Source organism: Antedon mediterranea, chromosome 8 (genome assembly GCF_964355755.1).
Source record: "Antedon mediterranea chromosome 8, ecAntMedi1.1, whole genome shotgun sequence".
In the NCBI taxonomy this organism is placed as follows: Eukaryota; Metazoa; Echinodermata; class Crinoidea; order Comatulida; family Antedonidae; genus Antedon; species Antedon mediterranea.
Genome location: NC_092677.1, coordinates 7,048,388 through 7,075,517, shown reverse-complemented (window position 1 = coordinate 7,075,517; position 27,130 = coordinate 7,048,388). Strand labels below are relative to the sequence as shown.

The 27,130-nt window shown below is 36.7% G+C and overlaps 1 protein-coding gene and 51 non-coding genes across 52 annotated transcripts; 51 read left to right on the top strand and 1 right to left on the bottom strand.

The window, feature by feature from the left end:
* Positions 1 to 5,153: 5,153 nt before the first annotated feature.
* LOC140056688 (SHC SH2 domain-binding protein 1-like) lies at positions 5,154 to 9,845 on the bottom strand. The gene is made up of 9 exons (XM_072102145.1): positions 9,349 to 9,845; positions 9,009 to 9,223; positions 8,720 to 8,812; positions 8,081 to 8,314; positions 7,816 to 7,942; positions 7,363 to 7,510; positions 6,759 to 7,006; positions 6,036 to 6,161; positions 5,154 to 5,893 (listed from the first exon to the last, which is right to left on the bottom strand). The coding sequence occupies exons 1-9, from the start codon at positions 9,679 to 9,681 to the stop codon at positions 5,672 to 5,674; spliced, it is 1,746 nt and encodes a 581-aa protein (XP_071958246.1). The 5' UTR covers positions 9,682 to 9,845; the 3' UTR covers positions 5,154 to 5,671.
* A 348-nt stretch (positions 9,846 to 10,193) lies between these two features.
* Positions 10,194 to 10,310, top strand: Trnal-caa (transfer RNA leucine (anticodon CAA)). Its single transcript has 2 exons — positions 10,194 to 10,231; positions 10,265 to 10,310. It is a non-coding gene; the product is annotated as a tRNA-Leu (tRNA).
* A 125-nt stretch (positions 10,311 to 10,435) lies between these two features.
* Positions 10,436 to 10,552, top strand: Trnal-caa (transfer RNA leucine (anticodon CAA)). The gene is made up of 2 exons: positions 10,436 to 10,473; positions 10,507 to 10,552. It is a non-coding gene; the product is annotated as a tRNA-Leu (tRNA).
* A 362-nt stretch (positions 10,553 to 10,914) lies between these two features.
* Trnal-caa (transfer RNA leucine (anticodon CAA)) lies at positions 10,915 to 11,033 on the top strand. The gene is made up of 2 exons: positions 10,915 to 10,953; positions 10,987 to 11,033. It is a non-coding gene; the product is annotated as a tRNA-Leu (tRNA).
* Positions 11,034 to 11,155: 122 nt separating this feature from the next.
* Positions 11,156 to 11,271, top strand: Trnal-caa (transfer RNA leucine (anticodon CAA)). The gene is made up of 2 exons: positions 11,156 to 11,193; positions 11,226 to 11,271. It is a non-coding gene; the product is annotated as a tRNA-Leu (tRNA).
* Positions 11,272 to 11,394: 123 nt separating this feature from the next.
* On the top strand, positions 11,395 to 11,511 carry Trnal-caa (transfer RNA leucine (anticodon CAA)). The gene is made up of 2 exons: positions 11,395 to 11,432; positions 11,466 to 11,511. It is a non-coding gene; the product is annotated as a tRNA-Leu (tRNA).
* Positions 11,512 to 11,635: 124 nt separating this feature from the next.
* Trnal-caa (transfer RNA leucine (anticodon CAA)) lies at positions 11,636 to 11,755 on the top strand. Its single transcript has 2 exons — positions 11,636 to 11,673; positions 11,710 to 11,755. It is a non-coding gene; the product is annotated as a tRNA-Leu (tRNA).
* Positions 11,756 to 11,878: 123 nt separating this feature from the next.
* On the top strand, positions 11,879 to 11,995 carry Trnal-caa (transfer RNA leucine (anticodon CAA)). Its single transcript has 2 exons — positions 11,879 to 11,916; positions 11,950 to 11,995. It is a non-coding gene; the product is annotated as a tRNA-Leu (tRNA).
* A 123-nt stretch (positions 11,996 to 12,118) lies between these two features.
* On the top strand, positions 12,119 to 12,234 carry Trnal-caa (transfer RNA leucine (anticodon CAA)). The gene is made up of 2 exons: positions 12,119 to 12,156; positions 12,189 to 12,234. It is a non-coding gene; the product is annotated as a tRNA-Leu (tRNA).
* A 123-nt stretch (positions 12,235 to 12,357) lies between these two features.
* On the top strand, positions 12,358 to 12,474 carry Trnal-caa (transfer RNA leucine (anticodon CAA)). Its single transcript has 2 exons — positions 12,358 to 12,395; positions 12,429 to 12,474. It is a non-coding gene; the product is annotated as a tRNA-Leu (tRNA).
* A 123-nt stretch (positions 12,475 to 12,597) lies between these two features.
* Positions 12,598 to 12,714, top strand: Trnal-caa (transfer RNA leucine (anticodon CAA)). The gene is made up of 2 exons: positions 12,598 to 12,635; positions 12,669 to 12,714. It is a non-coding gene; the product is annotated as a tRNA-Leu (tRNA).
* Positions 12,715 to 12,837: 123 nt separating this feature from the next.
* On the top strand, positions 12,838 to 12,954 carry Trnal-caa (transfer RNA leucine (anticodon CAA)). Its single transcript has 2 exons — positions 12,838 to 12,875; positions 12,909 to 12,954. It is a non-coding gene; the product is annotated as a tRNA-Leu (tRNA).
* A 123-nt stretch (positions 12,955 to 13,077) lies between these two features.
* On the top strand, positions 13,078 to 13,194 carry Trnal-caa (transfer RNA leucine (anticodon CAA)). The gene is made up of 2 exons: positions 13,078 to 13,115; positions 13,149 to 13,194. It is a non-coding gene; the product is annotated as a tRNA-Leu (tRNA).
* Positions 13,195 to 13,551: 357 nt separating this feature from the next.
* Positions 13,552 to 13,668, top strand: Trnal-cag (transfer RNA leucine (anticodon CAG)). Its single transcript has 2 exons — positions 13,552 to 13,589; positions 13,623 to 13,668. It is a non-coding gene; the product is annotated as a tRNA-Leu (tRNA).
* Positions 13,669 to 13,791: 123 nt separating this feature from the next.
* Trnal-caa (transfer RNA leucine (anticodon CAA)) lies at positions 13,792 to 13,908 on the top strand. The gene is made up of 2 exons: positions 13,792 to 13,829; positions 13,863 to 13,908. It is a non-coding gene; the product is annotated as a tRNA-Leu (tRNA).
* Positions 13,909 to 14,031: 123 nt separating this feature from the next.
* Trnal-caa (transfer RNA leucine (anticodon CAA)) lies at positions 14,032 to 14,148 on the top strand. Its single transcript has 2 exons — positions 14,032 to 14,069; positions 14,103 to 14,148. It is a non-coding gene; the product is annotated as a tRNA-Leu (tRNA).
* Positions 14,149 to 14,271: 123 nt separating this feature from the next.
* Trnal-caa (transfer RNA leucine (anticodon CAA)) lies at positions 14,272 to 14,388 on the top strand. Its single transcript has 2 exons — positions 14,272 to 14,309; positions 14,343 to 14,388. It is a non-coding gene; the product is annotated as a tRNA-Leu (tRNA).
* Positions 14,389 to 14,511: 123 nt separating this feature from the next.
* Positions 14,512 to 14,628, top strand: Trnal-caa (transfer RNA leucine (anticodon CAA)). Its single transcript has 2 exons — positions 14,512 to 14,549; positions 14,583 to 14,628. It is a non-coding gene; the product is annotated as a tRNA-Leu (tRNA).
* Positions 14,629 to 14,751: 123 nt separating this feature from the next.
* Trnal-caa (transfer RNA leucine (anticodon CAA)) lies at positions 14,752 to 14,868 on the top strand. Its single transcript has 2 exons — positions 14,752 to 14,789; positions 14,823 to 14,868. It is a non-coding gene; the product is annotated as a tRNA-Leu (tRNA).
* A 123-nt stretch (positions 14,869 to 14,991) lies between these two features.
* On the top strand, positions 14,992 to 15,108 carry Trnal-caa (transfer RNA leucine (anticodon CAA)). Its single transcript has 2 exons — positions 14,992 to 15,029; positions 15,063 to 15,108. It is a non-coding gene; the product is annotated as a tRNA-Leu (tRNA).
* Positions 15,109 to 15,231: 123 nt separating this feature from the next.
* Trnal-caa (transfer RNA leucine (anticodon CAA)) lies at positions 15,232 to 15,348 on the top strand. Its single transcript has 2 exons — positions 15,232 to 15,269; positions 15,303 to 15,348. It is a non-coding gene; the product is annotated as a tRNA-Leu (tRNA).
* A 365-nt stretch (positions 15,349 to 15,713) lies between these two features.
* Positions 15,714 to 15,830, top strand: Trnal-caa (transfer RNA leucine (anticodon CAA)). Its single transcript has 2 exons — positions 15,714 to 15,751; positions 15,785 to 15,830. It is a non-coding gene; the product is annotated as a tRNA-Leu (tRNA).
* A 350-nt stretch (positions 15,831 to 16,180) lies between these two features.
* Trnal-caa (transfer RNA leucine (anticodon CAA)) lies at positions 16,181 to 16,297 on the top strand. The gene is made up of 2 exons: positions 16,181 to 16,218; positions 16,252 to 16,297. It is a non-coding gene; the product is annotated as a tRNA-Leu (tRNA).
* A 123-nt stretch (positions 16,298 to 16,420) lies between these two features.
* Trnal-caa (transfer RNA leucine (anticodon CAA)) lies at positions 16,421 to 16,537 on the top strand. Its single transcript has 2 exons — positions 16,421 to 16,458; positions 16,492 to 16,537. It is a non-coding gene; the product is annotated as a tRNA-Leu (tRNA).
* Positions 16,538 to 16,660: 123 nt separating this feature from the next.
* On the top strand, positions 16,661 to 16,777 carry Trnal-caa (transfer RNA leucine (anticodon CAA)). The gene is made up of 2 exons: positions 16,661 to 16,698; positions 16,732 to 16,777. It is a non-coding gene; the product is annotated as a tRNA-Leu (tRNA).
* A 123-nt stretch (positions 16,778 to 16,900) lies between these two features.
* Trnal-caa (transfer RNA leucine (anticodon CAA)) lies at positions 16,901 to 17,017 on the top strand. The gene is made up of 2 exons: positions 16,901 to 16,938; positions 16,972 to 17,017. It is a non-coding gene; the product is annotated as a tRNA-Leu (tRNA).
* A 125-nt stretch (positions 17,018 to 17,142) lies between these two features.
* On the top strand, positions 17,143 to 17,259 carry Trnal-caa (transfer RNA leucine (anticodon CAA)). Its single transcript has 2 exons — positions 17,143 to 17,180; positions 17,214 to 17,259. It is a non-coding gene; the product is annotated as a tRNA-Leu (tRNA).
* A 123-nt stretch (positions 17,260 to 17,382) lies between these two features.
* Positions 17,383 to 17,499, top strand: Trnal-caa (transfer RNA leucine (anticodon CAA)). Its single transcript has 2 exons — positions 17,383 to 17,420; positions 17,454 to 17,499. It is a non-coding gene; the product is annotated as a tRNA-Leu (tRNA).
* Positions 17,500 to 17,849: 350 nt separating this feature from the next.
* Positions 17,850 to 17,966, top strand: Trnal-caa (transfer RNA leucine (anticodon CAA)). Its single transcript has 2 exons — positions 17,850 to 17,887; positions 17,921 to 17,966. It is a non-coding gene; the product is annotated as a tRNA-Leu (tRNA).
* A 123-nt stretch (positions 17,967 to 18,089) lies between these two features.
* Trnal-caa (transfer RNA leucine (anticodon CAA)) lies at positions 18,090 to 18,206 on the top strand. The gene is made up of 2 exons: positions 18,090 to 18,127; positions 18,161 to 18,206. It is a non-coding gene; the product is annotated as a tRNA-Leu (tRNA).
* A 363-nt stretch (positions 18,207 to 18,569) lies between these two features.
* Positions 18,570 to 18,686, top strand: Trnal-caa (transfer RNA leucine (anticodon CAA)). Its single transcript has 2 exons — positions 18,570 to 18,607; positions 18,641 to 18,686. It is a non-coding gene; the product is annotated as a tRNA-Leu (tRNA).
* A 590-nt stretch (positions 18,687 to 19,276) lies between these two features.
* Trnal-caa (transfer RNA leucine (anticodon CAA)) lies at positions 19,277 to 19,393 on the top strand. Its single transcript has 2 exons — positions 19,277 to 19,314; positions 19,348 to 19,393. It is a non-coding gene; the product is annotated as a tRNA-Leu (tRNA).
* A 363-nt stretch (positions 19,394 to 19,756) lies between these two features.
* Positions 19,757 to 19,873, top strand: Trnal-caa (transfer RNA leucine (anticodon CAA)). The gene is made up of 2 exons: positions 19,757 to 19,794; positions 19,828 to 19,873. It is a non-coding gene; the product is annotated as a tRNA-Leu (tRNA).
* Positions 19,874 to 19,991: 118 nt separating this feature from the next.
* Trnal-caa (transfer RNA leucine (anticodon CAA)) lies at positions 19,992 to 20,108 on the top strand. Its single transcript has 2 exons — positions 19,992 to 20,029; positions 20,063 to 20,108. It is a non-coding gene; the product is annotated as a tRNA-Leu (tRNA).
* Positions 20,109 to 20,231: 123 nt separating this feature from the next.
* On the top strand, positions 20,232 to 20,348 carry Trnal-caa (transfer RNA leucine (anticodon CAA)). Its single transcript has 2 exons — positions 20,232 to 20,269; positions 20,303 to 20,348. It is a non-coding gene; the product is annotated as a tRNA-Leu (tRNA).
* Positions 20,349 to 20,938: 590 nt separating this feature from the next.
* Positions 20,939 to 21,055, top strand: Trnal-caa (transfer RNA leucine (anticodon CAA)). The gene is made up of 2 exons: positions 20,939 to 20,976; positions 21,010 to 21,055. It is a non-coding gene; the product is annotated as a tRNA-Leu (tRNA).
* A 363-nt stretch (positions 21,056 to 21,418) lies between these two features.
* Trnal-caa (transfer RNA leucine (anticodon CAA)) lies at positions 21,419 to 21,535 on the top strand. The gene is made up of 2 exons: positions 21,419 to 21,456; positions 21,490 to 21,535. It is a non-coding gene; the product is annotated as a tRNA-Leu (tRNA).
* Positions 21,536 to 21,885: 350 nt separating this feature from the next.
* On the top strand, positions 21,886 to 22,002 carry Trnal-caa (transfer RNA leucine (anticodon CAA)). Its single transcript has 2 exons — positions 21,886 to 21,923; positions 21,957 to 22,002. It is a non-coding gene; the product is annotated as a tRNA-Leu (tRNA).
* Positions 22,003 to 22,125: 123 nt separating this feature from the next.
* Trnal-caa (transfer RNA leucine (anticodon CAA)) lies at positions 22,126 to 22,242 on the top strand. Its single transcript has 2 exons — positions 22,126 to 22,163; positions 22,197 to 22,242. It is a non-coding gene; the product is annotated as a tRNA-Leu (tRNA).
* Positions 22,243 to 22,365: 123 nt separating this feature from the next.
* On the top strand, positions 22,366 to 22,482 carry Trnal-caa (transfer RNA leucine (anticodon CAA)). The gene is made up of 2 exons: positions 22,366 to 22,403; positions 22,437 to 22,482. It is a non-coding gene; the product is annotated as a tRNA-Leu (tRNA).
* A 123-nt stretch (positions 22,483 to 22,605) lies between these two features.
* On the top strand, positions 22,606 to 22,722 carry Trnal-caa (transfer RNA leucine (anticodon CAA)). Its single transcript has 2 exons — positions 22,606 to 22,643; positions 22,677 to 22,722. It is a non-coding gene; the product is annotated as a tRNA-Leu (tRNA).
* A 125-nt stretch (positions 22,723 to 22,847) lies between these two features.
* Positions 22,848 to 22,964, top strand: Trnal-caa (transfer RNA leucine (anticodon CAA)). Its single transcript has 2 exons — positions 22,848 to 22,885; positions 22,919 to 22,964. It is a non-coding gene; the product is annotated as a tRNA-Leu (tRNA).
* Positions 22,965 to 23,554: 590 nt separating this feature from the next.
* On the top strand, positions 23,555 to 23,671 carry Trnal-caa (transfer RNA leucine (anticodon CAA)). The gene is made up of 2 exons: positions 23,555 to 23,592; positions 23,626 to 23,671. It is a non-coding gene; the product is annotated as a tRNA-Leu (tRNA).
* A 363-nt stretch (positions 23,672 to 24,034) lies between these two features.
* Trnal-caa (transfer RNA leucine (anticodon CAA)) lies at positions 24,035 to 24,151 on the top strand. The gene is made up of 2 exons: positions 24,035 to 24,072; positions 24,106 to 24,151. It is a non-coding gene; the product is annotated as a tRNA-Leu (tRNA).
* A 350-nt stretch (positions 24,152 to 24,501) lies between these two features.
* Positions 24,502 to 24,618, top strand: Trnal-caa (transfer RNA leucine (anticodon CAA)). The gene is made up of 2 exons: positions 24,502 to 24,539; positions 24,573 to 24,618. It is a non-coding gene; the product is annotated as a tRNA-Leu (tRNA).
* A 123-nt stretch (positions 24,619 to 24,741) lies between these two features.
* Trnal-caa (transfer RNA leucine (anticodon CAA)) lies at positions 24,742 to 24,858 on the top strand. The gene is made up of 2 exons: positions 24,742 to 24,779; positions 24,813 to 24,858. It is a non-coding gene; the product is annotated as a tRNA-Leu (tRNA).
* Positions 24,859 to 24,981: 123 nt separating this feature from the next.
* Positions 24,982 to 25,098, top strand: Trnal-caa (transfer RNA leucine (anticodon CAA)). The gene is made up of 2 exons: positions 24,982 to 25,019; positions 25,053 to 25,098. It is a non-coding gene; the product is annotated as a tRNA-Leu (tRNA).
* A 590-nt stretch (positions 25,099 to 25,688) lies between these two features.
* Trnal-caa (transfer RNA leucine (anticodon CAA)) lies at positions 25,689 to 25,805 on the top strand. Its single transcript has 2 exons — positions 25,689 to 25,726; positions 25,760 to 25,805. It is a non-coding gene; the product is annotated as a tRNA-Leu (tRNA).
* Positions 25,806 to 25,930: 125 nt separating this feature from the next.
* Positions 25,931 to 26,047, top strand: Trnal-caa (transfer RNA leucine (anticodon CAA)). The gene is made up of 2 exons: positions 25,931 to 25,968; positions 26,002 to 26,047. It is a non-coding gene; the product is annotated as a tRNA-Leu (tRNA).
* A 123-nt stretch (positions 26,048 to 26,170) lies between these two features.
* On the top strand, positions 26,171 to 26,287 carry Trnal-caa (transfer RNA leucine (anticodon CAA)). Its single transcript has 2 exons — positions 26,171 to 26,208; positions 26,242 to 26,287. It is a non-coding gene; the product is annotated as a tRNA-Leu (tRNA).
* A 345-nt stretch (positions 26,288 to 26,632) lies between these two features.
* Trnal-caa (transfer RNA leucine (anticodon CAA)) lies at positions 26,633 to 26,749 on the top strand. The gene is made up of 2 exons: positions 26,633 to 26,670; positions 26,704 to 26,749. It is a non-coding gene; the product is annotated as a tRNA-Leu (tRNA).
* A 123-nt stretch (positions 26,750 to 26,872) lies between these two features.
* Trnal-caa (transfer RNA leucine (anticodon CAA)) lies at positions 26,873 to 26,989 on the top strand. Its single transcript has 2 exons — positions 26,873 to 26,910; positions 26,944 to 26,989. It is a non-coding gene; the product is annotated as a tRNA-Leu (tRNA).
* Positions 26,990 to 27,130: the final 141 nt, after the last annotated feature.

Here is a 27,130-nt window from a genome sequence, read left to right as displayed (position 1 = left end):
GTAAATGTCATTTATCATATTATTAAATGTTTCCTATTCTATATCATTGTGCTTTACCATAACCAAATTGGTTATAGTAAAACACAGTGATAAATTGCTATGTAAATGTCATTTATCATATTATTAAATGTTTCCTATTCTATATCATTGTGCTTTACCATAACCAAATTGGTTATAGTAAAACACAGTGATAAATTGCTATGTAAATGTCATTTATCATATTATTAAATGTTTCCTATTCTATATCATTGTGTTTTACTATAACCAAATTGGGTATAGTAAAACACAGTGCTAAATTGCTATGTAAATAATCATTATTATTAAATGTTTCCTATTTTTTATCATTGTGTTTTACTCTAACCAAATTGTTTATAGTAAAACACAGTGCTAAATTGCTATGTAAGTCATTTATCATATTATTAAATGTTTCCTATTCTATATCATTGTGCTTTACCATAACCAAATTGGTTATAGTAAAACACAGTGCTAAATTGCTATGTGAATGTCATTTATCAAATTATTAAATGTTTCATATTCTTTATCATTGTGTTTTACTTTGACCAAATTGTTTATAGTAAAACACAGTGCTAAATTGCTATGTAAGTCATTTATCATATTATTAAATGTTTCCTATTCTATATCATTGTGCTTTACCATAACCAAATTGTTTATAGTAAAACACAGTGCTAAATTGCTATGTAAGTCATTTATCATATTATTAAATGTTTCCTATTCTATATCATTGTGCTTTACCATAACCAAATTGGTTATAGTAAAACACAGTGCTAAATTGCTATGTAAATGTCATTTATCAAATTATTAAATGTTTCCTATTCTTTATCATTATGTTTTACTTTAACCAAATTGGTTATAGTAAAACACAGTGATAAATTGCTATGTAAATGTCATTTATCATATTATTAAATGTTTCCTATTCTTTATCATTGTGTTTTACTCTAACCAAATTGGTTATAGTAAAACACAGTGCTAAATTGCTATGTAAATGTCATTTATCATATTATTAAATGTTTCCTATTCTATATCATTGTGCTTTACCATAACCAAATTGGTTATAGTAAAACACAGTGATAAATTGCTATGTAAATGTCATTTATCATATTATTAAATGTTTCCTATTCTTTATCATTGTGTTTTACTCTAACCAAATTGGTTATAGTAAAACACAGTGCTAAATTGCTATGTAAATGTCATTTATCATATTATTAAATGTTTCCTATTCTATATCATTGTGCTTTACCATAACCAAATTGGTTATAGTAAAACACAGTGATAAATTGCTATGTAAATGTCATTTATCATATTATTAAATGTTTCCTATTCTATATCATTGTGCTTTACCATAACCAAATTGGTTATAGTAAAACACAGTGATAAATTGCTATGTAAATGTCATTTATCATATTATTAAATGTTTCCTATTCTATATCATTGTGTTTTACTATAACCAAATTGGTTATAGTAAAACACAGTGCTAAATTGCTATGTAAATAATCATTATTATTAAATGTTTCCTATTCTTTATCATTGTGTTTTACTCTAACCAAATTGGTTATAGTAAAACACAGTGCTAAATTGCTATGTAAATGTCATATATCATATTATTAAATTCCTATTCTTTAACATTCTGCTTTACTTTAACCAAATTGGTTATAGTAAAACACAGTGCTAAATTGCTATGTAAATGTCATTTATCATATTATTAAATGTTTCCTATTCTTTATCATTGTGTTTTACTTTAACCAAATTGGTTATAGTAAAACACAGTGCTAAATTGCTATGTAAATGTCATTTATCAAATTATTAAATGTTTCCTATTCTATATCATTGTGTTTTACTCTAACCAAATTGGTTATAGTAAAACACAGTGCTAAATTGCTATGTGAATGTCATATATCATATTATTAAATGTTTCCTATTCTTTATCATTGTGTTTTACTCTAACCAAATTGGTTATAGTAAAACACAGTGCTAAATTGCTATGTAAATGTCATATATCATATTATTAAATTCCTATTCTTTATCATTCTGCTTTACTTTAACCAAATTGTTTATAGTAAAACACAGTGCTAAATTGCTATGTGAATGTCATTTATCATATTATTAAATGTTTCCTATTCTATATCATTGTGTTTTACTCTAACCAAATTGGTTATAGTAAAACACAGTGATAAATTGCTATGTAATGACATTTATCATATTATTAAACGTTTCCTATTCTTTATCATTGTGTTTTACTCTAACCAAATTGGTTATAGTAAAACACAGTGATAAATTGCTATGTAAATGTCATTTATCATATTATTAAATGTTTCCTATTCTTTATCATTGTGTTTTACTCTAACCAAATTGGTTATTGTAAAACACAGTATATTTTACCTCAACAACATGTAACATCGCCGCAAAATTGTTTATACGTTTATTTTGATTGGCTAACTAAAGTACGGTCTAATGAATATTGATATTAGAAGATTCCCTAGCTTAGTGAAAAAGTTTTATTACCAAAAATATGCTGATTACGTCACTACCGGAAGTTGTAGTCTAGCATGATGCAGACGCAATTGATTATGTACGTTTGTTAAATATATAAAAAGCTGTAAATTACCACAAAACGACAATAGGAAAGAATTCAAAGAAATGCCCTACGTGTTCAAAATCATTGTTTTAATATAGTCTGTATGTATAACTAACAATTGACCTTGTGGAAGAGCGTATACATTTAATTTAAAGTAAAACATGATTTACTCGCCAATTTGGTATTGGATATATAGCTCGATTTCAGCGTGAGTTTGCATTTATTTACCCCCTCTACAGTCATAGAAAGAAACAATGGTCTTATATATCCAGGCGTACGTTACCGATTTGTTTTTTTCAATTTTGTGCCAAAATGAAGATTAATAAAATCACACTTTGAATAGGCCATTTTGTAATTTAAAAAAAAAACACCGAAAAAATAATGTTTTGACTTATAAAATGATAAAACAAACGATTTAATCATGAACTTGGTTTAATCAGGGAACTATTATAGTTCCATGGTTTAATTAACCAAAAACCCATTGGCTGGCAGCCAGTTTGACTATTTTTTTGCTTTAAATTAGTTTTTTTAGGTGAATAATTTTTTTCCTATCCAATTTTCGGTGAAATTAAATAACTATTATGTGACATTACTAATATTTTTTCAGGGTACTATACATCTTTAAGTAATACAAATTTGCAAAACCAACACACTAGCATTTCCACAGTTTTTACTTGTATCGATATAATGTCGGTATCGAGAAATAAAACAAAATTTGGTTAATAAATTAATTTGTTTCTTTAACTCTTTAATCTAAAAAAAAATAGCCAGCAATTATACCAACTTTTCCTATCAAAAGAACACAACTTAAACCAATATGTAAAAATTAATCCTTGAATTATTCAACTTGACAAAATATGAGACATAGTATAATATATAATTATTGTTTTAAAACATAATACTGCTATATCGATCCTAAATACAAAATAATAATAATAATAATAACAACAATAATAATAATAATAATAATAATAAATAGTTCATGTAACTGCACGTTGGTTAGTGTTTGTAGCATAAAAACGCTGAGAGGAATTACTTGTGCCGTGAAGTATTGTGAACAAGATCAATGGTGTCTGAAACTCTTTCTTCTTCATCAGTTGCTGAAGATCACTGCCATTGCTGGCATCATTTGCATTGGTATCTGTGCTTATGCCATTAGTAGTGTCTTTGATTATTTCTGTTTGCTCGGCCACTGCGTCAGTTTCATGGCGTCTGGTGTTACGAAAGCCTCGTCGAAGTTTGCGTAGTATGCAACATTTAAAAAATAATTATTTTTTACTGTTTTTGTTCAATATGCCATTTTAATGTCACATAATAGTTTTTCACTTTGACCAAAAATGAGATTTTTAAAAATGGTTTTCTTTGAAAAAACTGTCAAAGTAGTCAAATTGACTGGAGGTCAATGGGTTTTGGTTGAATAACAGTTTATTTTGTCTTTTTATAAATGAAAAGATTATTTGATTTTGTTTATAAAAGTCGTCGGAAGATTCCTGATTTTAGTGCATCTGCAGTAGTTGCTGTATCAATGTTGTCTTCTTCGTGGCACTTTTGTTGGTGACGATATTAACGCTGTATGCGATGATATCAGAGACATACTCTTTGACGGCATTGATATTAATCCTGAAGATACTGTGATCAGTCTTAAAAAATAATAGCAACAAATTAAACTGACGTATCGAATTATTAAACATTTGAAATAACCGTTTGAATCAACATAGCGAAGTAAAAACATATAACATACCTTTGCATTTAACTGAGAACATTCAGCCTCTGACTAGACTGCACGCCACACTGACCGAGCAAAGGAGTTGGGTGATCATTTTCCACGTTCTGTGGCTGGCACTCTACTTGACGCGGTGATGGTCCGGTTGGTAGGGAAATGACGGCGTCTGGACTCCGATGATGTAGGCCTACCATACCTCTGGCATAGCTCCTCGAGTGCCCTCTTTATTAATATTATCCTTAGTGGCTCTGGCCACCAGAAAAAATGCCTTCTTAAAGAAAAATCTAGGTTGGATTTTTTCCCTCGGTAGTGTGACTGCTTTGTTGCTTTGGTTTGGTGACACTCTCGCCACACACTCCGCCGGAATAAGTTTCACCAATTCGTGGATAAAACTCCAGCGTCGAGCTGAGGTGCTCGCAGATACGGCTTCAATAATAATAATAAATAATCGAAAAATGTCGAATTTTATCGCTCAGTATTTCATACACAGTTGATGTATCAACTAATAGATTATTTGTGTTGATATATGTTTCCGCCACGCTGTTTTTGTGCTGCAGAATTCTTTCGCACAACGATGAACGCGCGGTTATGCGCAATATTGGGACTGCTGGGCCACTAATGACTAGCCTACTTTTACAGTATGACAAACATTAATTTTTTATCGGTGAAAAACACTCTCGAGCTAGAAATGTTTATTCTTGCAGCATAATGTACGGTAATTATTCTAATTTTTATGAGTGAAACTTAAAAGTGCGGCTATCTATGCCTGTTGGAAACAAAAGTAGAATTTATAGAATGTTACTTTTTTTTCAATATATTAAATACAGTTAAACAGACAGTATTTCACCAAAATAGAGCATTTAATATATATCTATAAATTACCAGTCTATATGCACAAACAATTCATCACAAACAACATAAAGTACGTTAATTACGATAGCTCTACAACATGGCCATGCCCATAGCAGGGGGCCGTATCGTATTACGGGTCTCAGGACAAAACACGTAATACCTGCGCCCGCGTGCTGCTGCAGTCATGATTTATTAGATTTTTTTTTTATCAAAAAGCCATACAAAAAAATTAGTCTATAATATAAGTCAATGTTATGATCTTTTCAAATAATTACATTTTCCACATTGATGGTATTTGAGAACACTTTAAACCATTAGTCGATTTCGCATCGTCTTCTACTACTAACAAAAAATAAAAATATCATGATTTGTTTTGTTTTATCGAAAAAAAATATTCTTTTAAATCGCGAAAAAAAGTTGAGAGAAGATGGTCACGTCATTATTAGGTAAATTCAGTCGTCAGTCATCAAACTCGCGTCATAATCATGATTAAAGAAACATTTCTAAAGCCTGGAGCCAACTATGCCAATCTTGTGTTCTTTTAAATCGTTGTCTTGGGCCAAATCTACGTTAAGTTGAGGGTAGTTAAGAAATTGTCGACACGTCATCACGCGCTCTGTCGCGTCGTCAGAAACCAAACAGATGTCATAGTCGTAGTTCTCGATCATTTTGTTGTTCTTCCAACTGATCGTGGCCTTCTCATCACCGTCGTTGGTATCATTCATCTATAGGAAGAACAAAATATACAGGGTTGATACCATAAAATATACAGTATAAATAATATGGAAAATCCATATCCAGATTAGTATCCGTCACGACAACGCACAAAACTCCAAAAAACAATTAAAACCAAACTATTGTACTCACTTCTATCATAATTCCACCGGTTTTTGCTTGGTCAGCGCCTTTAAGCTGCTGGCCTGAGCCACACTGGACAATCGTACTATCGGTCAACTCAACGGAACAGCCTTGCTTAATAAGTAAACCAGCTTTCTAAATAATTATCATAAAACAAGTAAATTGAAAATAAAATTATGTGATATCAATCGCCATTTGTAGTTAAAACGAATACGACATCCAGGTTTCACAGAACAAACATGCCTCTGCGCACGCATTAAGCTCGATTTCCACGTGATTGCAATGCAGCAAGGTGAGGCACAACCATCTCACAGTGGAATGGTTCATGGCGGCGTATGGTCAAATCGCTTTTACGGAACCAATAAGCATTGTCTAGACTATCCAAATTATGGTAGTGATACACTATATATAATTATATGGCCACATCACATTTGTTGTCACATAACGTTTTATAGTGTAGACGGGGCTTCAGATACAACTTAATATAGAAAAAAAGAAAAAATAAAACAACAATGGTTGATAGACAATATATAACACAGATTCATAGAAATGAGCACTGCATTTCAAGGTTGACCACACTTGTACGAAACAACGTAGGAGAAACGCAAGCGACATCTCCTGTGAATATCCATCACGTCGTGATTGGTCACAATGACGTGCACCGCGCTACCTCCTTGCGTTGCGGACTAGTGGTAACCAAGCTTTATAGGTCTAAATTTTTAAAACCCTTACAGTTGCTCCCTGTATGCTGCAATTTTTTATGATGAGCGAACACGGACTATGAGCAAGAACTCCCACAGTTCCACCTTGCAGCATGCACCTTCGTAGCTCGCTAGTACCTCTCTTGACACCGAGCACCGGCTCTGAACTGGCGGAAGAATCGCAGGTGAGCATGACGTTCTCCATAACAAATTTGTACGACGAGATTTCTACAGGAATGTCTTCTGTGTCGATGACGACGAGGGCGGTCTCCCCAACACCTTCGGAAATGAGAATAAAATAAAATAGTACTAGTACATACAGTGCGAGAGGACACGTTTTCAATATCTAAATTTATTTTGGCGCGAACGATCAACAAGTGACGGTGTATTATGCATGAACATGACAAAAATTTAATTTAGTGCTGTATCGCATCATCATTTGTAATGTGTCAATACATCGCGTCGTGATATGAAGAAATAAAAGACATTTAAACACTTCACTTTAGAAGCCGATGAAAATAGGGCGACTGACCACCAACCAGTGTAGCGTACCCAACACAAGAGTAGTAACAGACTGCACAGCAAAACAAAAAAGAGCAGTAGTATCAGAATTAACATAAGTTAGAAAGGATTACCTTTAATTGAAATGGACTGATGCATGTTCGAAAGAGCCCACGAAGAGTAAGTACCTGGATAAAGCATGACGTCATCGCCATCAAAGCTGCTCTGTAAAGCAGCATCCAATGACTTGTGATGCATTATTTCTGTATCACTTTGTAAACTCTGTTAATACAATGAGTTTAAGTTTCAAGTTTCAAATACAATATAAGTTAAAAGTTAAGTTTAGTCTCCACTATCAAACTTTATGTCACAAGAACAAAATGTGATGCGCACATATGGACATGACGATGTCATATCACTACCATATTTGGGCACATCACACTTTTTTCCCCTAACTAGTTTAATATAGTGTAGACAGAGTTTTACATTACATTATAATATTTTGGAAGGGCGCGGATGTTGGATGCCTTGTACGAGTGTAAACTAATACTTCTGTTAGGCGATGTCAATAGTTATGGTTTAATTACCTGCACCATATAAGCCTTTAACTTGTCGCAGACTATATGTGTCACCGTGGACCTATCAGACCTTGCACCTCTTGCTTCACAACTAGGGTACGTCGCACTTTTTGTTCCTCCAGACGAGAATAACATTCTACAAAACACACGCACAACATACTATAAATTTAACAATACTGTTGCATTGTCGAAAAATGTCATACTAAACGGACAACGCTCGTGATAGCTGCCACTAAAATACGTGCTGTTCCCGGTTATTGAAAAACAAACTAACCTTAGAGCAGGGGTCTCCATCACCGACAACGTTTGGCTTAGGCGCACTAAGCATTCATATAGATTGGTTATTTCTATCAAATCAAGTTCACTTAATTCAGAGTCTGAGCCTTCGTTTTCTACGAGGGCTAGACGTCGGCGCAGCAGCTCCCGATACACCGTTTGATACTCGTGTATCACTTCTGTATACTTCTTCGCATCCACAGAAGTTGCATTCATCTTCATTTCGTAGTATCTATCGAAAAATTAATATAGCGTGCATAAAGCTTTGTCTTTACTATCAAACTTTATGTGAAAAAAAATGTGATGTGCCCACTTATGGACATGATGATGTCATATCACTACCATATTTGGGCACATCACTTTTTTTGACAAACTAGTTTGATAGTGTATAGACAAAGCTTAATAAATCTAGATTTCAAAAGGGAATTTTTGTGACTTCGTTTAAAGTTGCTACACACTATATACAATTGGCGATAAACATACATTTTTCCTACATAAACCAAAAAAAAAGACGACATGCATGACGGTACTTAGAGCCTATCTAGTATAGTGTATCGTAATCAATCAATTATCGTCCTAGTACAAACGGGCCTTTATTCAATGCTTCTTCCATGTTTTTTTTTAACGATTTACTTACAACTTCAATCTAGGATGAAGGCTTCTTGTTGCATAAACACATTCATCGTTATCTTCCTCGTCGGTAACTCTCCATACGAAATCATAGAAAAACCTTAAACAATACAAATTGAATTATTAATTAAAACCTCAGATTCAGAGTTTAGGCCTAGTTTAAAATGATTTAAACCCGCACACTGAAATACAATACACATGAGACGTCAACTGTGGTTTATACTTTTTGATGAAGGAACGATATTATAAAATACTCATATCCTCTAGATACGTTTTTACCCTAAATAAATTGTTACCTAAATTGTTCTATAGCCGATGCAAGTTCTCGTAGGTGTCCATCATCGTTGTCGCTACAGACTGGGTATAGATCCAATAACAGCACCTTATTATTAGTGGCCTGTATGTATTCATGTACTTGTTGACGCAAATTCTCAGAATCGTCACCAAAATCAAAACAGTCATGTATCTTAATACTTGCAGTCATAAACTTGCGTGTATAAATTTTAACTACCTGAAAAAGATGAAAAACCAAATTTTGTCCATCATCAATACAAGAACAATAACTAGGCTAATAGGCCTAGCGTAGTGATTTACCCTTTAAAAATCACCTACATATTTTTGTTTAGTTAGGCCTACCTTGACAAGTATGTCTACTTCGGGATTTTCACACCTCCAAACAGCATTCCAATCACATCGTAGAGGCTTACTTTCTAGAAACTCAATTAATCTATCTTCGATTTCAAATGGTTTATGAAAAGTTAAAATGGAAGAAATTTCATTGAAATGATCATCAAACGAAGGGCTTACAAGTTGATAAATGTTCGGTGTACCGACAATCGGTTTCTCTGGGGTTAAGTCACATTGCATGGATTCATTTCCTTCTTCGTTGGTACTAGCGCTACTATTCACAATCGTTTCGTCATTAAGAGAGCAATCCTCGGGTTTGGAAAAAGAATTGTCCCCTTCCATGATGTGTATTACTACCCTATATTATATTAAAGTGATACACTATTTTCATATAGCACACAGCTGCTAACCCCAGTAACCAAGATCAACGTAATTTCCTTTGCATTTAGAATTTATCTGAAAGAACTCCAACGCACCAATGACGCACACGCGCTAACTTTACCACCTGCCCGCATACTTATTTCATGCATAACTTGAGACTTAACCTTTGACAGAAAATACAGCTGGTATTTATTTGCAACTGGTAATTGTGTCATTGGTCATCACTGAATATAAAGAATTTAACTGGATGTAACGAAGAACAACCGACGACATTTCCACTATTTAGTAAAAGGAGACGTGGGTTCGAATCTTACTTCTTACAAATTCTCCTTATTACTTTTTCGTACCGGTTTTTTTTACTCATCATCAAAAGTTAGTCTATAATTTGAGACCACTGTATAATCAGGGAGTTGTACTCCCTGGTATAATCAAAATATAATTAAGTTTATTTGCAACACATTCTTCTATCAGTTGTCAGGATGGCCGAGCGGTCTAAGGCGCCAGACTCAAGGTTCAACCTTGCTACTATTCAGGCAAAAGAGTATTCTGGTCTCCGAATGGAGGCGTGGGTTCGAATCCCACTTCTGACAGACTTTTTAAAATTAAGTTTTCGTACTTCATATCTTCACTCATAAAAAAGGTTAGTCTATAATTTGAGACCACTGTATATTCAAAATATAACTAAGTTTATTTGCAACTCGTTTAGCTATCAGTTGTCAGGATGGCCGAGCGGTCTAAGGCGCCAGACCCAAGGTTCAACCTTGCCACTATTCAGGCAAACGGGTATTCTGGTCTCCGAATGGAGGCGTGGGTTCGAATCCCACTTCTGACAGACGTTCTAAAATTAAGTTTTCGTACTTTATATCTCCACTCATCAAATTTTAGTCTATAATTTGAGACCACTGTATATTCAAAACATAATTAAGTTTATTTGCAACTCGTCCATCTATCAGTTGTCAGGATGGCCGAGCGGTCTAAGCCGCCAGACTCAAAGTTCAACCTTGCCACTATTCAGGCAAAAGGGTATTTTGGTCTCCGAATGGAGGCGTGGGTACGAATCCCAGTTCTGACAGACTTTTTAAAATTAAGTTTTCGTACCTTATATCTCCACTCATCAAATTTTAGTCTATAATTTGAGACCACTGTATATTCAAAATGTAATTAAATTTATTTGCAACTCATTCAGATATCAGTTGTCAGGTAGGCCGAGCGGTCTAAGGCGCCAGACTCAAGGTTCAACCTTGCCACTATTCAGGTAAAAGGGTATTCTGGTCTCCGAATGGAGGCGTGGGTTCGAATCCCACTTCTGACAGACTTTTTAAAATTAAGTTTTCGTACTTTATATCTTCACTCATCAAATTTTAGTCTATAATTTGAGATCACTGTATATTCAAAATGTAATTAAGTTTATTTGCAACTCATTGAGATATCAGTTGTCAGGATGGCCGAGCGGTCTAAGGCGCCAGACTCAAGGTTCAACCTTGCCACTATTCAGGTAAAGGGTATTCTGGTCTCCGAATGGAGGCGTGGGTTCGAATCCCACTTCTGACAGACTTTTTAAAATTAAGTTTTCGTACTTTATATCTTCACTCATCAAATTTTAGTCTATAATTTGAGACCACTGTATATTCAAAATGTCATTAAGTTTATTTGCAACTCATTCATATATCAGTTGTCAGGATGGCCGAGCGGTCTAAGGTGCCAGACTCAAGGTTTAACCTTGCCACTATTCAGGCAAACGGGTATTCTGGTCTCCGAATGGAGGCGTGGGTTCGAATCCCACTTCTGACAGACTTTCTAAAATTAAGTATTCGTACTTTATATCTTCACTCATCAAAATTGTAGTCTATAAATTGAGACCACTTTATATTCAAAACATAATTAAGTTTATTTGCAACTCATCCATCTATCAGTTGTCAGGATGGCCGAGTGGTCTAAGGCGCCAGACTCAAGGTTGTTCAACCTTGCTACTATTCAGGCAAAAGGGTATTCTGGTCTCCGAATGGAGGCGTGGGTTCGAATCCCACTTCTGACAGACTTTTTAAACTTAAGTTGTTGTACTTTATATCTTCACTCATCAAATGTTAGTCTATAATTTGAGACCACTGTATATTCCAAATATAATTAAGTTTATTTGCAACTCGTGCATCTATCAGTGGTCAGGATGGCCGAGCGGTCTAAGGGGCCAGACTCAAGGTTCAACCTTGCCACTATTCAGGTAAAAGGGTGTTCTGGTCTCCGAATGGAGGCGTGGGTTCGAATCCCACTTCTGACAGACTTTTTAAAATTAAGTTTTCGTACTTTATATCTTCACTCATCAAATTTTAGTCTATAATTTGAGACCACTGTATATTCAAAATGTAATTAAGTTTATTTGCAACTCATTCAGATATCAGTTGTCAGGATGGCCGAGCGGTCTAAGGCGCCAGACTCAAGGTTCAACCTTGCCACTATTCAGGTAAAGGGTATTCTGGTCTCCGAATGGAGGCGTGGGTTCGAATCCCACTTCTGACAGACTTTTTAAAATTAAGTTTTCGTACTTTATATCTTCACTCATCAAATTTTAGTCTATAATTTGAGACCACTGTATATTCAAAATGTCATTAAGTTTATTTGCAACTCATTCACATATCAGTTGTCAGGATGGCCGAGCGGTCTAAGGCGCCAGACTCAAGGTTTAACCTTGCCACTATTCAGGCAAACGGGTTTTCTGGTCTCCGAATGGAGGCGTGGGTTCGAATCCCACTTCTGACAGACTTTTTAAACTTAAGTTTTTGTACTTTATATCTTCACTCATCAAATGTTAGTCTATAATTTGAGACCACTGTATATTCCAAATATAATTAAGTTTATTTGCAACTCGTGCATCTATCAGTTGTCAGGATGGCCGAGCGGTCTAAGGCGCCAGACTCAAGGTTGAACCTTGCCACTATTCAGGCAAAAGGGTATTCTGGTCTTCGAATGGAGGCGTGGGTTCGAATCCCACTTCTGACAGACTTTTTAAAATTAAGTTTTCGTACTTTATATCTTCACTCATCAAATTTTAGTCTATAATTTGAGACCACTGTATATTCAAAACATAATTAAGTTTATTTGCAACTCGTGCATCTATCAGTTGTCAGGATGGCCGAGCGGTCTAAGGCGCCAGACTCAAGGTTCAACCTTGCCACTATTCAGGCAAAAGGGTATTCTGGTCTCCGAATGGAGGCGTGGGTTCGAATCCCACTTCTGACAGACTTTTTAAAATTAAGATTTTGTACCTTATATCTTAACTCATCAAATTTTAGTCTATAATTTCCGACCACTGTATATTCAAAATGTAATTAAGTTTATTTGCAACTCATTCAGATATCAGTTTTCAGGATGGCCGAGCGGTCTAAGGCGCCAGACTCAAGGTTCAACCTTGCCACTATTCAGGTAAAAGGGTATTCTGGTCTCCGAATGGAGGCATGGGTTCGAATCCCACTTCTGACAGACTTTTTAAAATTAAGTTTTCGTACTTCATATCTTCACTCATAAAAAAGGTTAGTCTATAATTTGAGACCACTGTATATTCAAAATATAATTAAGTTTATTTGCAACTCGTTCAGCTATCAGTTGTCAGGATGGTCTAAGGCGGCAGACTCAAGGTTCAACCTTGCCACTATTCAGGCAAAAGGGTATTCTGGTCACCGAATGGAGGGGTGGGTTTGAATCCCACTTCTGACAGACTTTTTAAAATTAAGTTTTTCTACTTTATATCTTCACTCATCAAACGTTAGTCTATAATTTCAAACCACTGTATATTCAAAATGTAATTAAGTTTATTTGCAACTCTTCCCTCTATCAGTTGTCAGGATGGCCGAGCGGTCTAAGGCGCCAGACTCAGGGGTTAACCTTGCCATTTTTTAGAAAAAAGGATATTCTGGTCTCCTAATGGAGACGTGGGTTCGAATCCCACTTCTGACAGACTTTCTAAAATTAAGTTTTCGTACTTTATATCTTCACTCATCAAATTTTAGTCTATAATTTGAGACCACTGTATATTCAAAATATAATTAAGTTTATTTGCAACTAGTCCATCTATCAGTTGTCAGGATGGCCGAGCGGTCTAAGGCGCCAGACTCAAGGTTCAACCTTGCCACTATTCAGGTAAAAGGGTATTCTGGTCTCCGAATGGAGGCGTGAGTTCGAATCCCACTTCTGACAGACTTTCTAAAATTAAGTTTTCGTACTTTATATCTCCACTTATCAAATTTTAGTCTATAATTTTAGACCACTGTATATTCAATATATAATTAAGTTTATTTGCAACTCGTCCATCTATCAGTTGTCAGGATGGCCGAGCGGTCTAAGGCGCCAGACTCAAGGTTCAACCTTGCCACTATTCAGGCAAAAGGGTATTCTGGTCTCCGAATGGAGGCGTGGGTTCGAATCCCACTTCTGACAGGCTTTTTTAAATTAAGTTTTCGTACTTTATATCTTCAGTCATCAAATTTTAGTCTATAATTTTAGACCACTGTATATTCAAAATATAATTAAATTTATTTGCAACTCGTTCAGATATCAGTTGTCAGGATGGCCGAGCGGTCTAAGGCGCCAGACTCAAGGTTCAACCTTGCCACTATTCAGGCAAAAGGGTATTCTGGTCTCCGAATGGAGGCGTGGGTTCGAATCCCACTTCTGACAGACTTTTTAAACTTAAGTTTTTGTACTTTATATTTTCACTCATCAAATGTTAGTCTATAATTTGAGACCACTGTATATTCCAAATATAATTAAGTTTATTTGCAACTCGTGCATCTATCAGTTGTCAGGATGGCCAAGCGGTCTAAGGCGCCAGACTCAAGGTTCAACCTTGCCACTATTCAGGCAAAAGGGTATTCTGGTCTCCGAATGGAGGCGTGGGTTCGAATCCCACTTCTGACAGACTTTTTAAAATTAAGTTTTCGTACTTTATATCTTCACTCATCAAATTTTAGTCTATAATTTGAGACCACTGTATATTCAAAATATAATTAAGTTTATTTGCAACTAGTCCATCTATCAGTTGTCAGGATGGCCGAGCGGTCTAAGGCGCCAGACTCAAGGTTCAACCTTGCCACTATTCAGGTAAAAGGGTATTCTGGTCTCCGAATGGAGGCGTGAGTTCGAATCCCACTTCTGACAGACTTTCTAAAATTAAGTTTTCGTACTTTATATCTCCACTCATCAAATTTTAGTCTATAATTTTAGACCACTGTATATTCAATATATAATTAAGTTTATTTGCAACTCGTCCATCTATCAGTTGTCAGGATGGCCGAGCGGTCTAAGGCGCCAGACTCAAGGTTCAACCTTGCCACTATTCAGGCAAAAGGGTATTCTGGTCTCCGAATGGAGGCGTGGGTTCGAATCCCACTTCTGACAGGCTTTTTTAAATTAAGTTTTCGTACTTTATATCTTCAGTCATCAAATTTTAGTCTATAATTTTAGACCACTGTATATTCAAAATATAATTAAATTTATTTGCAACTCGTTCAGATATCAGTTGTCAGGATGGCCGAGCGGTCTAAGGCGCCAGACTCAAGGTTCAACCTTGCCACTATTCAGGCTAAAGGGTATTCTGGTCTCCGAATGGAGGCGTGGGTTCGAATCCCACTTCTGACAGACTTTTTAAAATTAAGTTTTTGTACTTTATATCTTCACTCATCAAATTTTTGTCTATAATTTCAGACCACTGTGTATATTCAAAATGTAATTAAGTTTATTTGCAACTCATTCAGATATCAGTTGTCAGGATGGTCGAGCGGTCTAAGGCGCCAGACTCAAGGTTTAACCTTGCCACTATTCAGGCAAACGGGTATTCTGGTCTCCGACTGGAGGCGTGGGTTCTTATCCCACTTCTGACAGACTTTCTAAAATTAAGTTTTCGTACTTTATATCTCCACTTATCAAATTTTAGTCTATATATTGAGACCACTGTATATTCAAAACATAATTAAATTTATTTGCAACTCGTCCATCTATCAGTTGTCAGGATGGCCGAGCGGTCTAAGGCGCCAGATTCAAGGTTCAACCTTGCCACTATTCAGGCAAAAGGGTATTCTGGTCTCCGAATGGAGGCGTGGGTTCGAATCCCACTTCTGACAGACTTTTTAAAATTAAGTTTTCATATCTTCACTCATAAAAAAGGTTAGTCTATAATTTGAGACCACTGTATATTCAAAATATAATGAAGTTTATTTGCAACTCGTTCAGCTATCAGTTGTCAGGATGGTCTAAGGCGGCAGACTCAAGGTTCAACCTTGCCACTATTCAGGCAAAAGGGTATTCTGGTCTCCGAATGGAGGCGTGGGTTCGAATCCCACTTCTGACAGGCTTTTTTAAATTAAGTTTTCGTACTTTATATCTTCACTCATCAAATTTTAGTCTATAATTTTAGACCACTGTATATTCAAAATATAATTAAATTTATTTGCAACTCGTTCAGATATCAGTTGTCAGGATGGCCGAGCGGTCTAAGGCGCCAGACTCAAGGTTCAACCTTGCCACTATTCAGGCAAAAGGGTATTCTGGTCTTTGAATGGAGGCGTGGGTTCGAATCCCACTTCTGACAGACTTTTTAAACTTAAGATTTTGTACTTTATATCTTCACTCATCAAATGTTAGTCTATAATTTGAGACCACTGTATATTCCAAATATAATTAAGTTTATTTGCAACTCGTGCATCTATCAGTTGTCAGGATGGCCGAGCGGTCTAAGGCGCCAGACTCAAGGTTCAACCTTGCCACTATTCAGGCAAAAGGGTATTCTGGTCTCCGAATGGAGGCGTGGGTTCGAATCCCACTTCTGACAGACTTTTTAAAATTAAGTTTTCGTACTTTATATCTCCACTCATCAAATTTTAGTCTATAATTTTAGACCACTGTATATTCAAAATATAATTAAGTTTATTTGCAACTCGTCCATCTATCAGTTGTCAGGATGGCCGAGCGGTCTAAGGCGCCAGACTCAAGGTTCAACCTTGCCACTATTCAGGCAAAAGGGTATTCTGGTCTCCGAATGGAGGCGTGGGTTCGAATCCCACTTCTGACAGGCTTTTTTAAATTAAGTTTTCGTACCTTATATCTTCACTCATCAAATTTTAGTCTATAATTTTAGACCACTGTATATTCAAAATATAATTAAATTTATTTGCAACTCGTTCAGATATCAGTTGTCAGGATGGCCGAGCGGTCTAAGGCGCCAGACTCAAGGTTCAACCTTGCCACTATTCAGGCAAAAGGGTATTCTGGTCTCCGAATGGAGGCGTGGGTTCGAATCCCACTTCTGACAGACTTTTTAAAATTAAGTTTTTGTACTTTATATCTTCACTCATCAAATTTTTGTCTATAATTTCAGACCACTGTGTATATTCAAAATGTAATTAAGTTTATTTGCAACTCATTCAGATATCAGTTGTCAGGATGGTCGAGCGGTCTAAGGCGCCAGACTCAAGGTTTAACCTTGCCACTATTCAGGCAAACGGGTATTCTGGTCTCCGAATGGAGGCGTGGGTTCGAATCCCACTTCTGACAGACTTTCTAAAATTAAGTTTTCGTACTTTATATCTCCACTCATCAAATTTTGGTCTATAAATTGAGACCACTGTATATTCAAAACATAATTAAATTTATTTGCAACTCGTCCATCTATCAGTTGTCAGGATGGCCGAGCGGTCTAAGGCGCCAGACTCAAGGTTCAACCTTGCCACTATTCAGGCAAAAGGGTATTCTGGTCTCCGAATGGAGGCGTGGGTTCGAATCCCACTTCTGACAGACTTTTTAAAATTAAGTTTTCATATCTTCACTCATAAAAAAGGTTAGTCTATAATTTGAGACCACTGTATATTCAAAATATAATGAAGTTTATTTGCAACTCGTTCAGCTATCAGTTGTCAGGATGGTCTAAGGCGGCAGACTCAAGGTTCAACCTCGCCACTATTCAGGCAAAAGGGTATTCTGGTCTCCGAATGGAGGGGTGGGTTTGAATACCACTTCTGACAGACTTTTTAAAATTAAGTTTTCCTACTTTATATCTTCACTCATCAAATGTTAGTCTATAATTTCAAACCACTGTATATTCAAAATGTAATTAAGTTTATTTGCAACTCGTCCATCTATCAGTTGCCAGGATGGTCGAGCGGTCTAAGGCGCCAGACTCAAGGTTTAACCTTGCCATTTTTCAGAAAAAAGGATATTCTGGTCTCCGAATGGAGGCGTGGGTTCGAATCCCACTTCTGACAGGCTTTTTTAAATTAAGTTTTCGTAATTTATATCTTCACTCATCAAATTTTAGTCTATAATTTTAGACCACTGTATATTCAAAATATAATTAAGTTTATTTGCAACTCGTTCAGATATCAGTTGTCAGGATGGCCGAGCGGTCTAAGGCGCCAGACTCAAGGTTCAACCTTGCCACTATTCAGGTAAAAGGGTATTCTGGTCTCCGAATGGAGGCGTGGGTTCGAATTCCACTTCTGACAGACTTTTTAAAATTAAGTTCTCGTACCTTATATCTCCACTCATCAAATTTTTGTCTATAATTTCAAACCACTGTATATTCAAAATGTAATTAAGTTTATTTGCAACTCGTCCATCTATCAGTTGCCAGGATGGTCGAGCGGTCTAAGGCGCCAGACTCAAGGTTTAACCTTGCCATTTTTCAGAAAAAAGGATATTCTGGTCTCCTAATGGAGGCGTAGGTTTGAATCCCACTTCTGACAGAGTTTCTAAAATTAAGTTTTCGTACTTTATATCTTCACTCATCAAATTTTAGTCTATAAATTGAGACCACTGTATATTCAAAACATAATTAAATTTATTTGCAACTCATCCATCTATCAGTTGTCAGGATGGCCGAGCGGTCTAAGGCGCCAGACTCAAGGTTCAACCTTGCAACTATTCAGGCAAAAGGGTATTCTGGTCTCCGAATGGAGGCGTGGGTTCGAATCCCACTTCTGACAGACTTTTTAAAATTAAGTTTTCATATCTTCACTCATAAAAAAGGTTAGTCTATAATTTGAGACCACTGTATATTCAAAATATAATGAAGTTTATTTGCAACTCGTTCAGCTATCAGTTGTCAGGATGGTCTAAGGCGGCAGACTCAAGGTTCAACCTCGCCACTATTCAGGCAAAAGGGTATTCTGGTCTCCGAATGGAGGGGTGGGTTTGAATACCACTTCTGACAGACTTTTTAAAATTAAGTTTTCCTACTTTATATCTTCACTCATCAAATGTTAGTCTATAATTTCAAACCACTGTATATTCAAAATGTAATTAAGTTTATTTGCAACTCGTCCATCTATCAGTTGCCAGGATGGTCGAGCGGTCTAAGGCGCCAGACTCAAGGTTTAACCTTGCCATTTTTCAGAAAAAAGGATATTCTGGTCTCCTAATGGAGGCGTAGGTTTGAATCCCACTTCTGACAGACTTTCTAAAATTAAGTTTTCGTAATTTATATCTTCACTCATCAAATTTTAGTCTATAATTTTAGACCACTGTATATTCAAAATATAATTAAGTTTATTTGCAACTCGTTCAGATATCAGTTGTCAGGATGGCCGAGCGGTCTAAGGCGCCAGACTCAAGGTTCAACCTTGCCACTATTCAGGTAAAAGGGTATTCTGGTCTCCGAATGGAGGCGTGGGTTCGAATTCCACTTCTGACAGACTTTTTAAAATTAAGTTCTCGTACCTTATATCTCCACTCATCAAATTTTTGTCTATAATTTCAAACCACTGTATATTCAAAATGTAATTAAGTTTATTTGCAACTCGTCCATCTATCAGTTGCCAGGATGGTCGAGCGGTCTAAGGCGCCAGACTCAAGGTTTAACCTTGCCATTTTTCAGAAAAAAGGATATTCTGGTCTCCTAATGGAGGCGTAGGTTTGAATCCCACTTCTGACAGAGTTTCTAAAATTAAGTTTTCGTACTTTATATCTTCACTCATCAAATTTTAGTCTATAAATTGAGACCACTGTATATTCAAAACATAATTAAATTTATTTGCAACTCATCCATCTATCAGTTGTCAGGATGGCCGAGCGGTCTAAGGCGCCAGACTCAAGGTTCAACCTTGCAACTATTCAGGCAAAAGGGTATTCTGGTCTCCGAATGGAGGCGTGGGTTCGAATCCCACTTCTGACAGACTTTTTAAAATTAAGTTTTCATATCTTCACTCATAAAAAAGGTTAGTCTATAATTTGAGACCACTGTATATTCAAAATATAATGAAGTTTATTTGCAACTCGTTCAGCTATCAGTTGTCAGGATGGTCGAGCGGTCTAAGGCGCCAGACTCAAGGTTTAACCTTGCCACTATTCAGGCAAACGGGTATTCTGGTCTCCGAATGGAGGCGTGGGTTCGAATCCCACTTCTGACAGACTTTCTAAAATTAAGTTTTCGTACTTTATATCTCCACTCATCAAATTTTGGTCTATAAATTGAGACCACTGTATATTCAAAACATAATTTAATTTATTTGCAACTCGTCCATCTATCAGTTGTCAGGATGGCCGAGCGGTCTAAGGCGCCAGACTCAAGGTTCAACCTTGCCACTATTCAGGCAAAAGGGTATTCTGGTCTCCGAATGGAGGCGTGGGTTCGAATCCCACTTCTGACAGACTTTTTAAAATTAAGTTTTCATATCTTCACTCATAAAAAAGGTTAGTCTATAATTTGAGACCACTGTATATTCAAAATATAATGAAGTTTATTTGCAACTCGTTCAGCTATCAGTTGTCAGGATGGTCTAAGGCGGCAGACTCAAGGTTCAACCTCGCCACTATTCAGGCAAAAGGGTATTCTGGTCTCCGAATGGAGGGGTGGGTTTGAATACCACTTCTGACAGACTTTTTAAAATTAAGTTTTCCTACTTTATATCTTCACTCATCAAATGTTAGTCTATAATTTCAAACCACTGTATATTCAAAATGTAATTAAGTTTATTTGCAACTCGTCCATCTATCAGTTGCCAGGATGGTCGAGCGGTCTAAGGCGCCAGACTCAAGGTTTAACCTTGCCATTTTTCAGAAAAAAGGATATTCTGGTCTCCTAATGGAGGCGTAGGTTTGAATCCCACTTCTGACAGACTTTCTAAAATTAAGTTTTCGTAATTTATATCTTCACTCATCAAATTTTAGTCTATAATTTTAGACCACTGTATATTCAAAATATAATTAAGTTTATTTGCAACTCGTTCAGATATCAGTTGTCAGGATGGCCGAGCGGTCTAAGGCGCCAGACTCAAGGTTCAACCTTGCCACTATTCAGGTAAAAGGGTATTCTGGTCTCCGAATGGAGGCGTGGGTTCGAATTCCACTTCTGACAGACTTTTTAAAATTAAGTTCTCGTACCTTATATCTCCACTCATCAAATTTTTGTCTATAATTTCAAACCACTGTATATTCAAAATGTAATTAAGTTTATTTGCAACTCGTCCATCTATCAGTTGCCAGGATGGTCGAGCGGTCTAAGGCGCCAGACTCAAGGTTTAACCTTGCCATTTTTCAGAAAAAAGGATATTCTGGTCTCCTAATGGAGGCGTAGGTTTGAATCCCACTTCTGACAGAGTTTCTAAAATTAAGTTTTCGTACTTTATATCTTCACTCATCAAATTTTAGTCTATAAATTGAGACCACTGTATATTCAAAACATAATTAAATTTATTTGCAACTCGTCCATCTATCAGTTGTCAGGATGGCCGAGCGGTCTAAGGCGCCAGACTCAAGGTTCAACCTTGCAACTATTCAGGCAAAAGGGTATTCTGGTCTCCGAATGGAGGCGTGGGTTCGAATCCCACTTCTGACAGACTTTTTAAAATTAAGTTTTCATATCTTCACTCATAAAAAAGGTTAGTCTATAATTTGAGACCACTGTATATTCAAAATATAATGAAGTTTATTTGCAACTCGTTCAGCTATCAGTTGTCAGGATGGTCTAAGGCGGCAGACTCAAGGTTCAACCTTGCCACTATTCAGGCAAAAGGGTATTCTGGTCTCCGAATGGAGGCGTGGGTTCGAATCCCACTTCTGACAGGCTTTTTTAAATTAAGTTTTCGTACTTTATATCTTCACTCATCAAATTTTAGTCTATAATTTTAGACCACTGTATATTCAAAATATAATTAAATTTATTTGCAACTCGTTCAGATATCAGTTGTCAGGATGGCCGAGCGGTCTAAGGCGCCAGACTCAAGGTTCAACCTTGCCACTATTCAGGCAAAAGGGTATTCTGGTCTCCGAATGGAGGCGTGGGTTCGAATCCCACTTCTGACAGACTTTTTAAACTTAAGTTTTTGTACTTTATATCTTCACTCATCAAATGTTAGTCTATAATTTGAGACCACTGTATATTCCAAATATAATTAAGTTTATTTGCAACTCGTGCATCTATCAGTTGTCAGGATGGCCGAGCGGTCTAAGGCGCCAGACTCAAGGTTCAACCTTGCCACTATTCAGGCAAAAGGGTATTCTGGTCTCCGAATGGAGGCGTGGGTTCGAATCCCACTTCTGACAGACTTTTTAAAATTAAGTTTTCGTACTTTATATCTCCACTCATCAAATTTTAGTCTATAATTTTAGACCACTGTATATTCAAAATATAATTAAGTTTATTTGCAACTCGTCCATCTATCAGTTGTCAGGATGGCCGAGCGGTCTAAGGCGCCAGACTCAAGGTTCAACCTTGCCACTATTCAGGCAAAAGGGTATTCTGGTCTCCGAATGGAGGCGTGGGTTCGAATCCCACTTCTGACAGGCTTTTTTAAATTAAGTTTTCGTACCTTATATCTTCACTCATCAAATTTTAGTCTATAATTTTAGACCACTGTATATTCAAAATATAATTAAATTTATTTGCAACTCGTTCAGATATCAGTTGTCAGGATGGCCGAGCGGTCTAAGGCGCCAGACTCAAGGTTCAACCTTGCCACTATTCAGGCAAAAGGGTATTCTGGTCTCCGAATGGAGGCGTGGGTTCGAATCCCACTTCTGACAGACTTTTTAAAATTAAGTTTTTGTACTTTATATCTTCACTCATTAAATTTTTGTCTATAATTTCAGACCACTGTGTATATTCAAAATGTAATTAAGTTTATTTGCAACTCATTCAGATATCAGTTGTCAGGATGGTCGAGCGGTCTAAGGCGCCAGACTCAAGGTTTAACCTTGCCACTATTCAGGCAAACGGGTATTCTGGTCTCCGAATGGAGGCGTGGGTTCGAATCCCACTTCTGACAGACTTTTTAAAATTAAGTTTTCATATCTTCACTCATAAAAAAGGTTAGTCTATAATTTGAGACCACTGTATATTCAAAATATAATGAAGTTTATTTGCAACTCGATCAGCTATCAGTTGTCAGGATGGTCTAAGGCGGCAGACTCAAGGTTCAACCTCGCCACTATTCAAGCAAAAGGGTATTCTGGTCTCCGAATGGAGGGGTGGGTTTGAATACCACTTCTGACAGACTTTTTAAAATTAAGTTTTCCTACTTTATATCTTCACTCATCAAATGTTAGTCTATAATTTCAAACCACTGTATATTCAAAATGTAATTAAGTTTATTTGCAACTCGTCCATCTATCAGTTGCCAGGATGGTCGAGCGGTCTAAGGCGCCAGACTCAAGGTTTAACCTTGCCATTTTTCAGAAAAAAGGATATTCTGGTCTCCTAATGGAGGCGTAGGTTTGAATCCCACTTCTGACAGACTTTCTAAAATTAAGTTTTCGTAATTTATATCTTCACTCATCAAATTTTAGTCTATAATTTTAGACCACTGTATATTCAAAATATAATTAAGTTTATTTGCAACTCGTTCAGATATCAGTTGTCAGGATGGCCGAGCGGTCTAAGGCGCCAGACTCAAGGTTCAACCTTGCCACTATTCAGGTAAAAGGGTATTCTGGTCTCCGAATGGAGGCGTGGGTTCGAATTCCACTTCTGACAGACTTTTTAAAATTAAGTTCTCGTACCTTATATCTCCACTCATCAAATTTTTGTCTATAATTTCAAACCACTGTATATTCAAAATGTAATTAAGTTTATTTGCAACTCGTCCATCTATCAGTTGCCAGGATGGTCGAGCGGTCTAAGGCGCCAGACTCAAGGTTTAACCTTGCCATTTTTCAGAAAAAAGGATATTCTGGTCTCCTAATGGAGGCGTAGGTTTGAATCCCACTTCTGACAGAGTTTCTAAAATTAAGTTTTCGTACTTTATATCTTCACTCATCAAATTTTAGTCTATAAATTGAGACCACTGTATATTCAAAACATAATTAAATTTATTTGCAACTCGTCCATCTATCAGTTGTCAGGATGGCCGAGCGGTCTAAGGCGCCAGACTCAAGGTTCAACCTTGCCACTATTCAGGCAAAAGGGTATTCTGGTCTCCGAATGGAGGCGTGGGTTCGAATCCCACTTCTGACAGACTTTTTAAAATTAAGTTTTCATATCTTCACTCATAAAAAAGGTTAGTCTATAATTTGAGACCACTGTATATTCAAAATATAATGAAGTTTATTTGCAACTCGTTCAGCTATCAGTTGTCAGGATGGTCTAAGGCGGCAGACTCAAGGTTCAACCTTGCCACTATTCAGGCAAAAGGGTATTCTGGTCTCCGAATGGAGGCGTGGGTTCGAATCCCACTTCTGACAGGCTTTTTTAAATTAAGTTTTCGTACTTTATATCTTCACTCATCAAATTTTAGTCTATAATTTTAGACCACTGTATATTCAAAATATAATTAAATTTATTTGCAACTCGTTCAGATATCAGTTGTCAGGATGGCCGAGCGGTCTAAGGCGCCAGACTCAAGGTTTAACCTTGCCACTATTCAGGCAAACGGGTATTCTGGTCTCCGAATGGAGGCGTGGGTTCGAATCCCACTTCTGACAGACTTTCTAAAATTAAGTTTTCGTACTTTATATCTTCACTCATCAAATTTTAGTCTATAAATTGAGACCACTTTATATTCAAAACATAATTAAGTTTATTTGCAACTCGTCCATCTATCAGTTGTCAGGATGGCCGAGCGGTCTAAGGCGCCAGACTCAAGGTTCAACCTTGCCACTATTCAGGCAAACGGGTATTCTGGTCTCCGAATGGAGGCGTGGGTTCGAATCCCACTTCTGACAGACTTTCTAAAATTAAGTTTTCGTACTTTATATCTCCACTCATCAAATTTTAGTCTATAAATTGAGACCACTGTATATTCAAAACATAATTAAATTTATTTGCAACTCGTCCATCTATCAGTTGTCAGGATGGCCGAGCGGTCTAAGGCGCCAGACTCAAGGTTCAACCTTGCCACTATTCAGGCAAAAGGGTATTCTGGTCTCCGAATGGAGGCGTGGGTTCGAATCCCACTTCTGACAGACTTTTAAAAATTAAGTTTTCATATCTTCACTCATAAAAAAGGTTAGTCTATAATTTGAGACCACTGTATATTCAAAATATAATGAAGTTTATTTGCAACTCGTTCAGCTATCAGTTGTCAGGATGGTCTAAGGCGGCAGACTCAAGGTTCAACCTCGCCACTATTCAGGCAAAATGGTATTCTGGTCTCCGAATGGAGGGGTGGGTTTGAATACCACTTCTGACAGACTTTTTAAAATTAAGTTTTCCTACTTTATATCTTCACTCATCAAATGTTAGTCTATAATTTCAAACCACTGTATATTCAAAATGTAATTAAGTTTATTTGCAACTCGTCCATCTATCAGTTGCCAGGATGGTCGAGCGGTCTAAGGCGCCAGACTCAAGGTTTAACCTTGCCATTTTTCAGAAAAAAGGATATTCTGGTCTCCTAATGGAGGCGTAGGTTTGAATCCCACTTCTGACAGACTTTCTAAAATTAAGTTTTCGTAATTTATATCTTCACTCATCAAATTTTTGTCTATAATTTTAGACCACTGTATATTCAAAATATAATTAAGTTTATTTGCAACTCGTTCAGATATCAGTTGTCAGGATGGCCGAGCGGTCTAAGGCGCCAGACTCAAGGTTCAACCTTGCCACTATTCAGGTAAAAGGGTATTCTGGTCTCCGAATGGAGGCGTGGGTTCGAATTCCACTTCTGACAGACTTTTTAAAATTAAGTTCTCGTACCTTATATCTTCACTCATCAAATTTTTGTCTATAATTTCAGACCACTGTGTATATTCAAAATGTAATTAAGTTTATTTGCAACTCATTCAGATATCAGTTGTCAGGATGGCCGAGCGGTCTAAGGCGCCAGACTCAAGGTTTAACCTTGCCACTATTCAGGCAAACGGGTATTCTGGTCTCCGAATGGAGGCGTGGGTTCGAATCCCACTTCTGACAGACTTTTTTAAATTAAGTTTTCGTACTTTATATCTTCATTCATAAAATTTTAGTCTATAATTTTAGACCACTGTATATTCAAAATATAATTAAGTTTATTTGCAACTCGTTCAGATATCAGTTGTCAGGATGGCCGAGCGGTCTAAGGCGCCAGACTCAAGGTTCAACCTTGCTACTATTCAGGCAAAAGGGTATTCTGGTCTCCGAATGGAGGCGTGGGTTCGAATCCCACTTCTGACAGACTTTTTAAAATTAAGTTTTCATATCTTCACTCATAAAAGAGGTTACTCTATAATTTGAGACCACTGTATATTCAAAATATAATTAAGTTTATTTGCAACTCGTTCAGCTATCAGTTGTCAGGATGGTCTAAGGCGGCAGACTCAAGGTTCAACCTTGCCACTATTCAGGTAAAAGGGTATTCTGGTCTCCGAATGGAGGCGTGGGTTCGAAACCCACTTCTGACAGACTTTTTAAAATTAAGTTTTCATATCTTCACTCATAAAAAAGGTTAGTCTATAATTTGAGACCACTGTATATTCAAAATGTAATTAAGTTTATTTGCAACTCATTCAGATATCAGTTGTCAGGATGGCCGAGCGGTCTAAGGCACCAGACTCAAGGTTTAACCTTGCCACTATTCAGGCAAACGGGTACTCTGGTCTCCGAATGGAGGCGTGGGTTCGAATCCCACATCTGACAGACTTTCTAAAATTAAGTTTTCGTACTTTATATCTCCACTCATCAAATTTTAGTCTATAAATTGAGACCACTGTATATTCAAAACATAATTAAATTTATTTGCAACTCGTCCATCTATCAGTTGTCAGGATGGCCGAGCGGTCTAAGGCGCCAGACTCAAGGTTCAACCTTGCAACTATTCAGGCAAAAGGGTATTCTGGTCTCCGAATGGAGGCGTGGGTTCGAATCCCACTTCTGACAGACTTTTTAAAATTAAGTTCTCGTACCTTATATCTCCACTCATCAAATTTTTGTCTATAATTTCAAACCACTGTATATTCAAAATGTAATTAAGTTTATTTGCAACTCGTCCATCTATCAGTTGCCAGGATGGTCGAGCGG

Coding starts and splice junctions, on each gene's coding strand:
- LOC140056688 (XM_072102145.1), bottom strand. CDS start 9,681: ATGGAAGGGGACAATTCTTTTTCCAAACCCGAGGATTGCTCTCTTAAT. Junction 8,315..8,719: donor CTTCATCCTAGATTGAAGTT/GTAAGTAAATCG, acceptor ATTTTTCGATAG/ATACTACGAAATGAAGATGA. Junction 7,511..7,815: donor TAAAGGCTTATATGGTGCAG/GTAATTAAACCA, acceptor TTGTATTAACAG/AGTTTACAAAGTGATACAGA.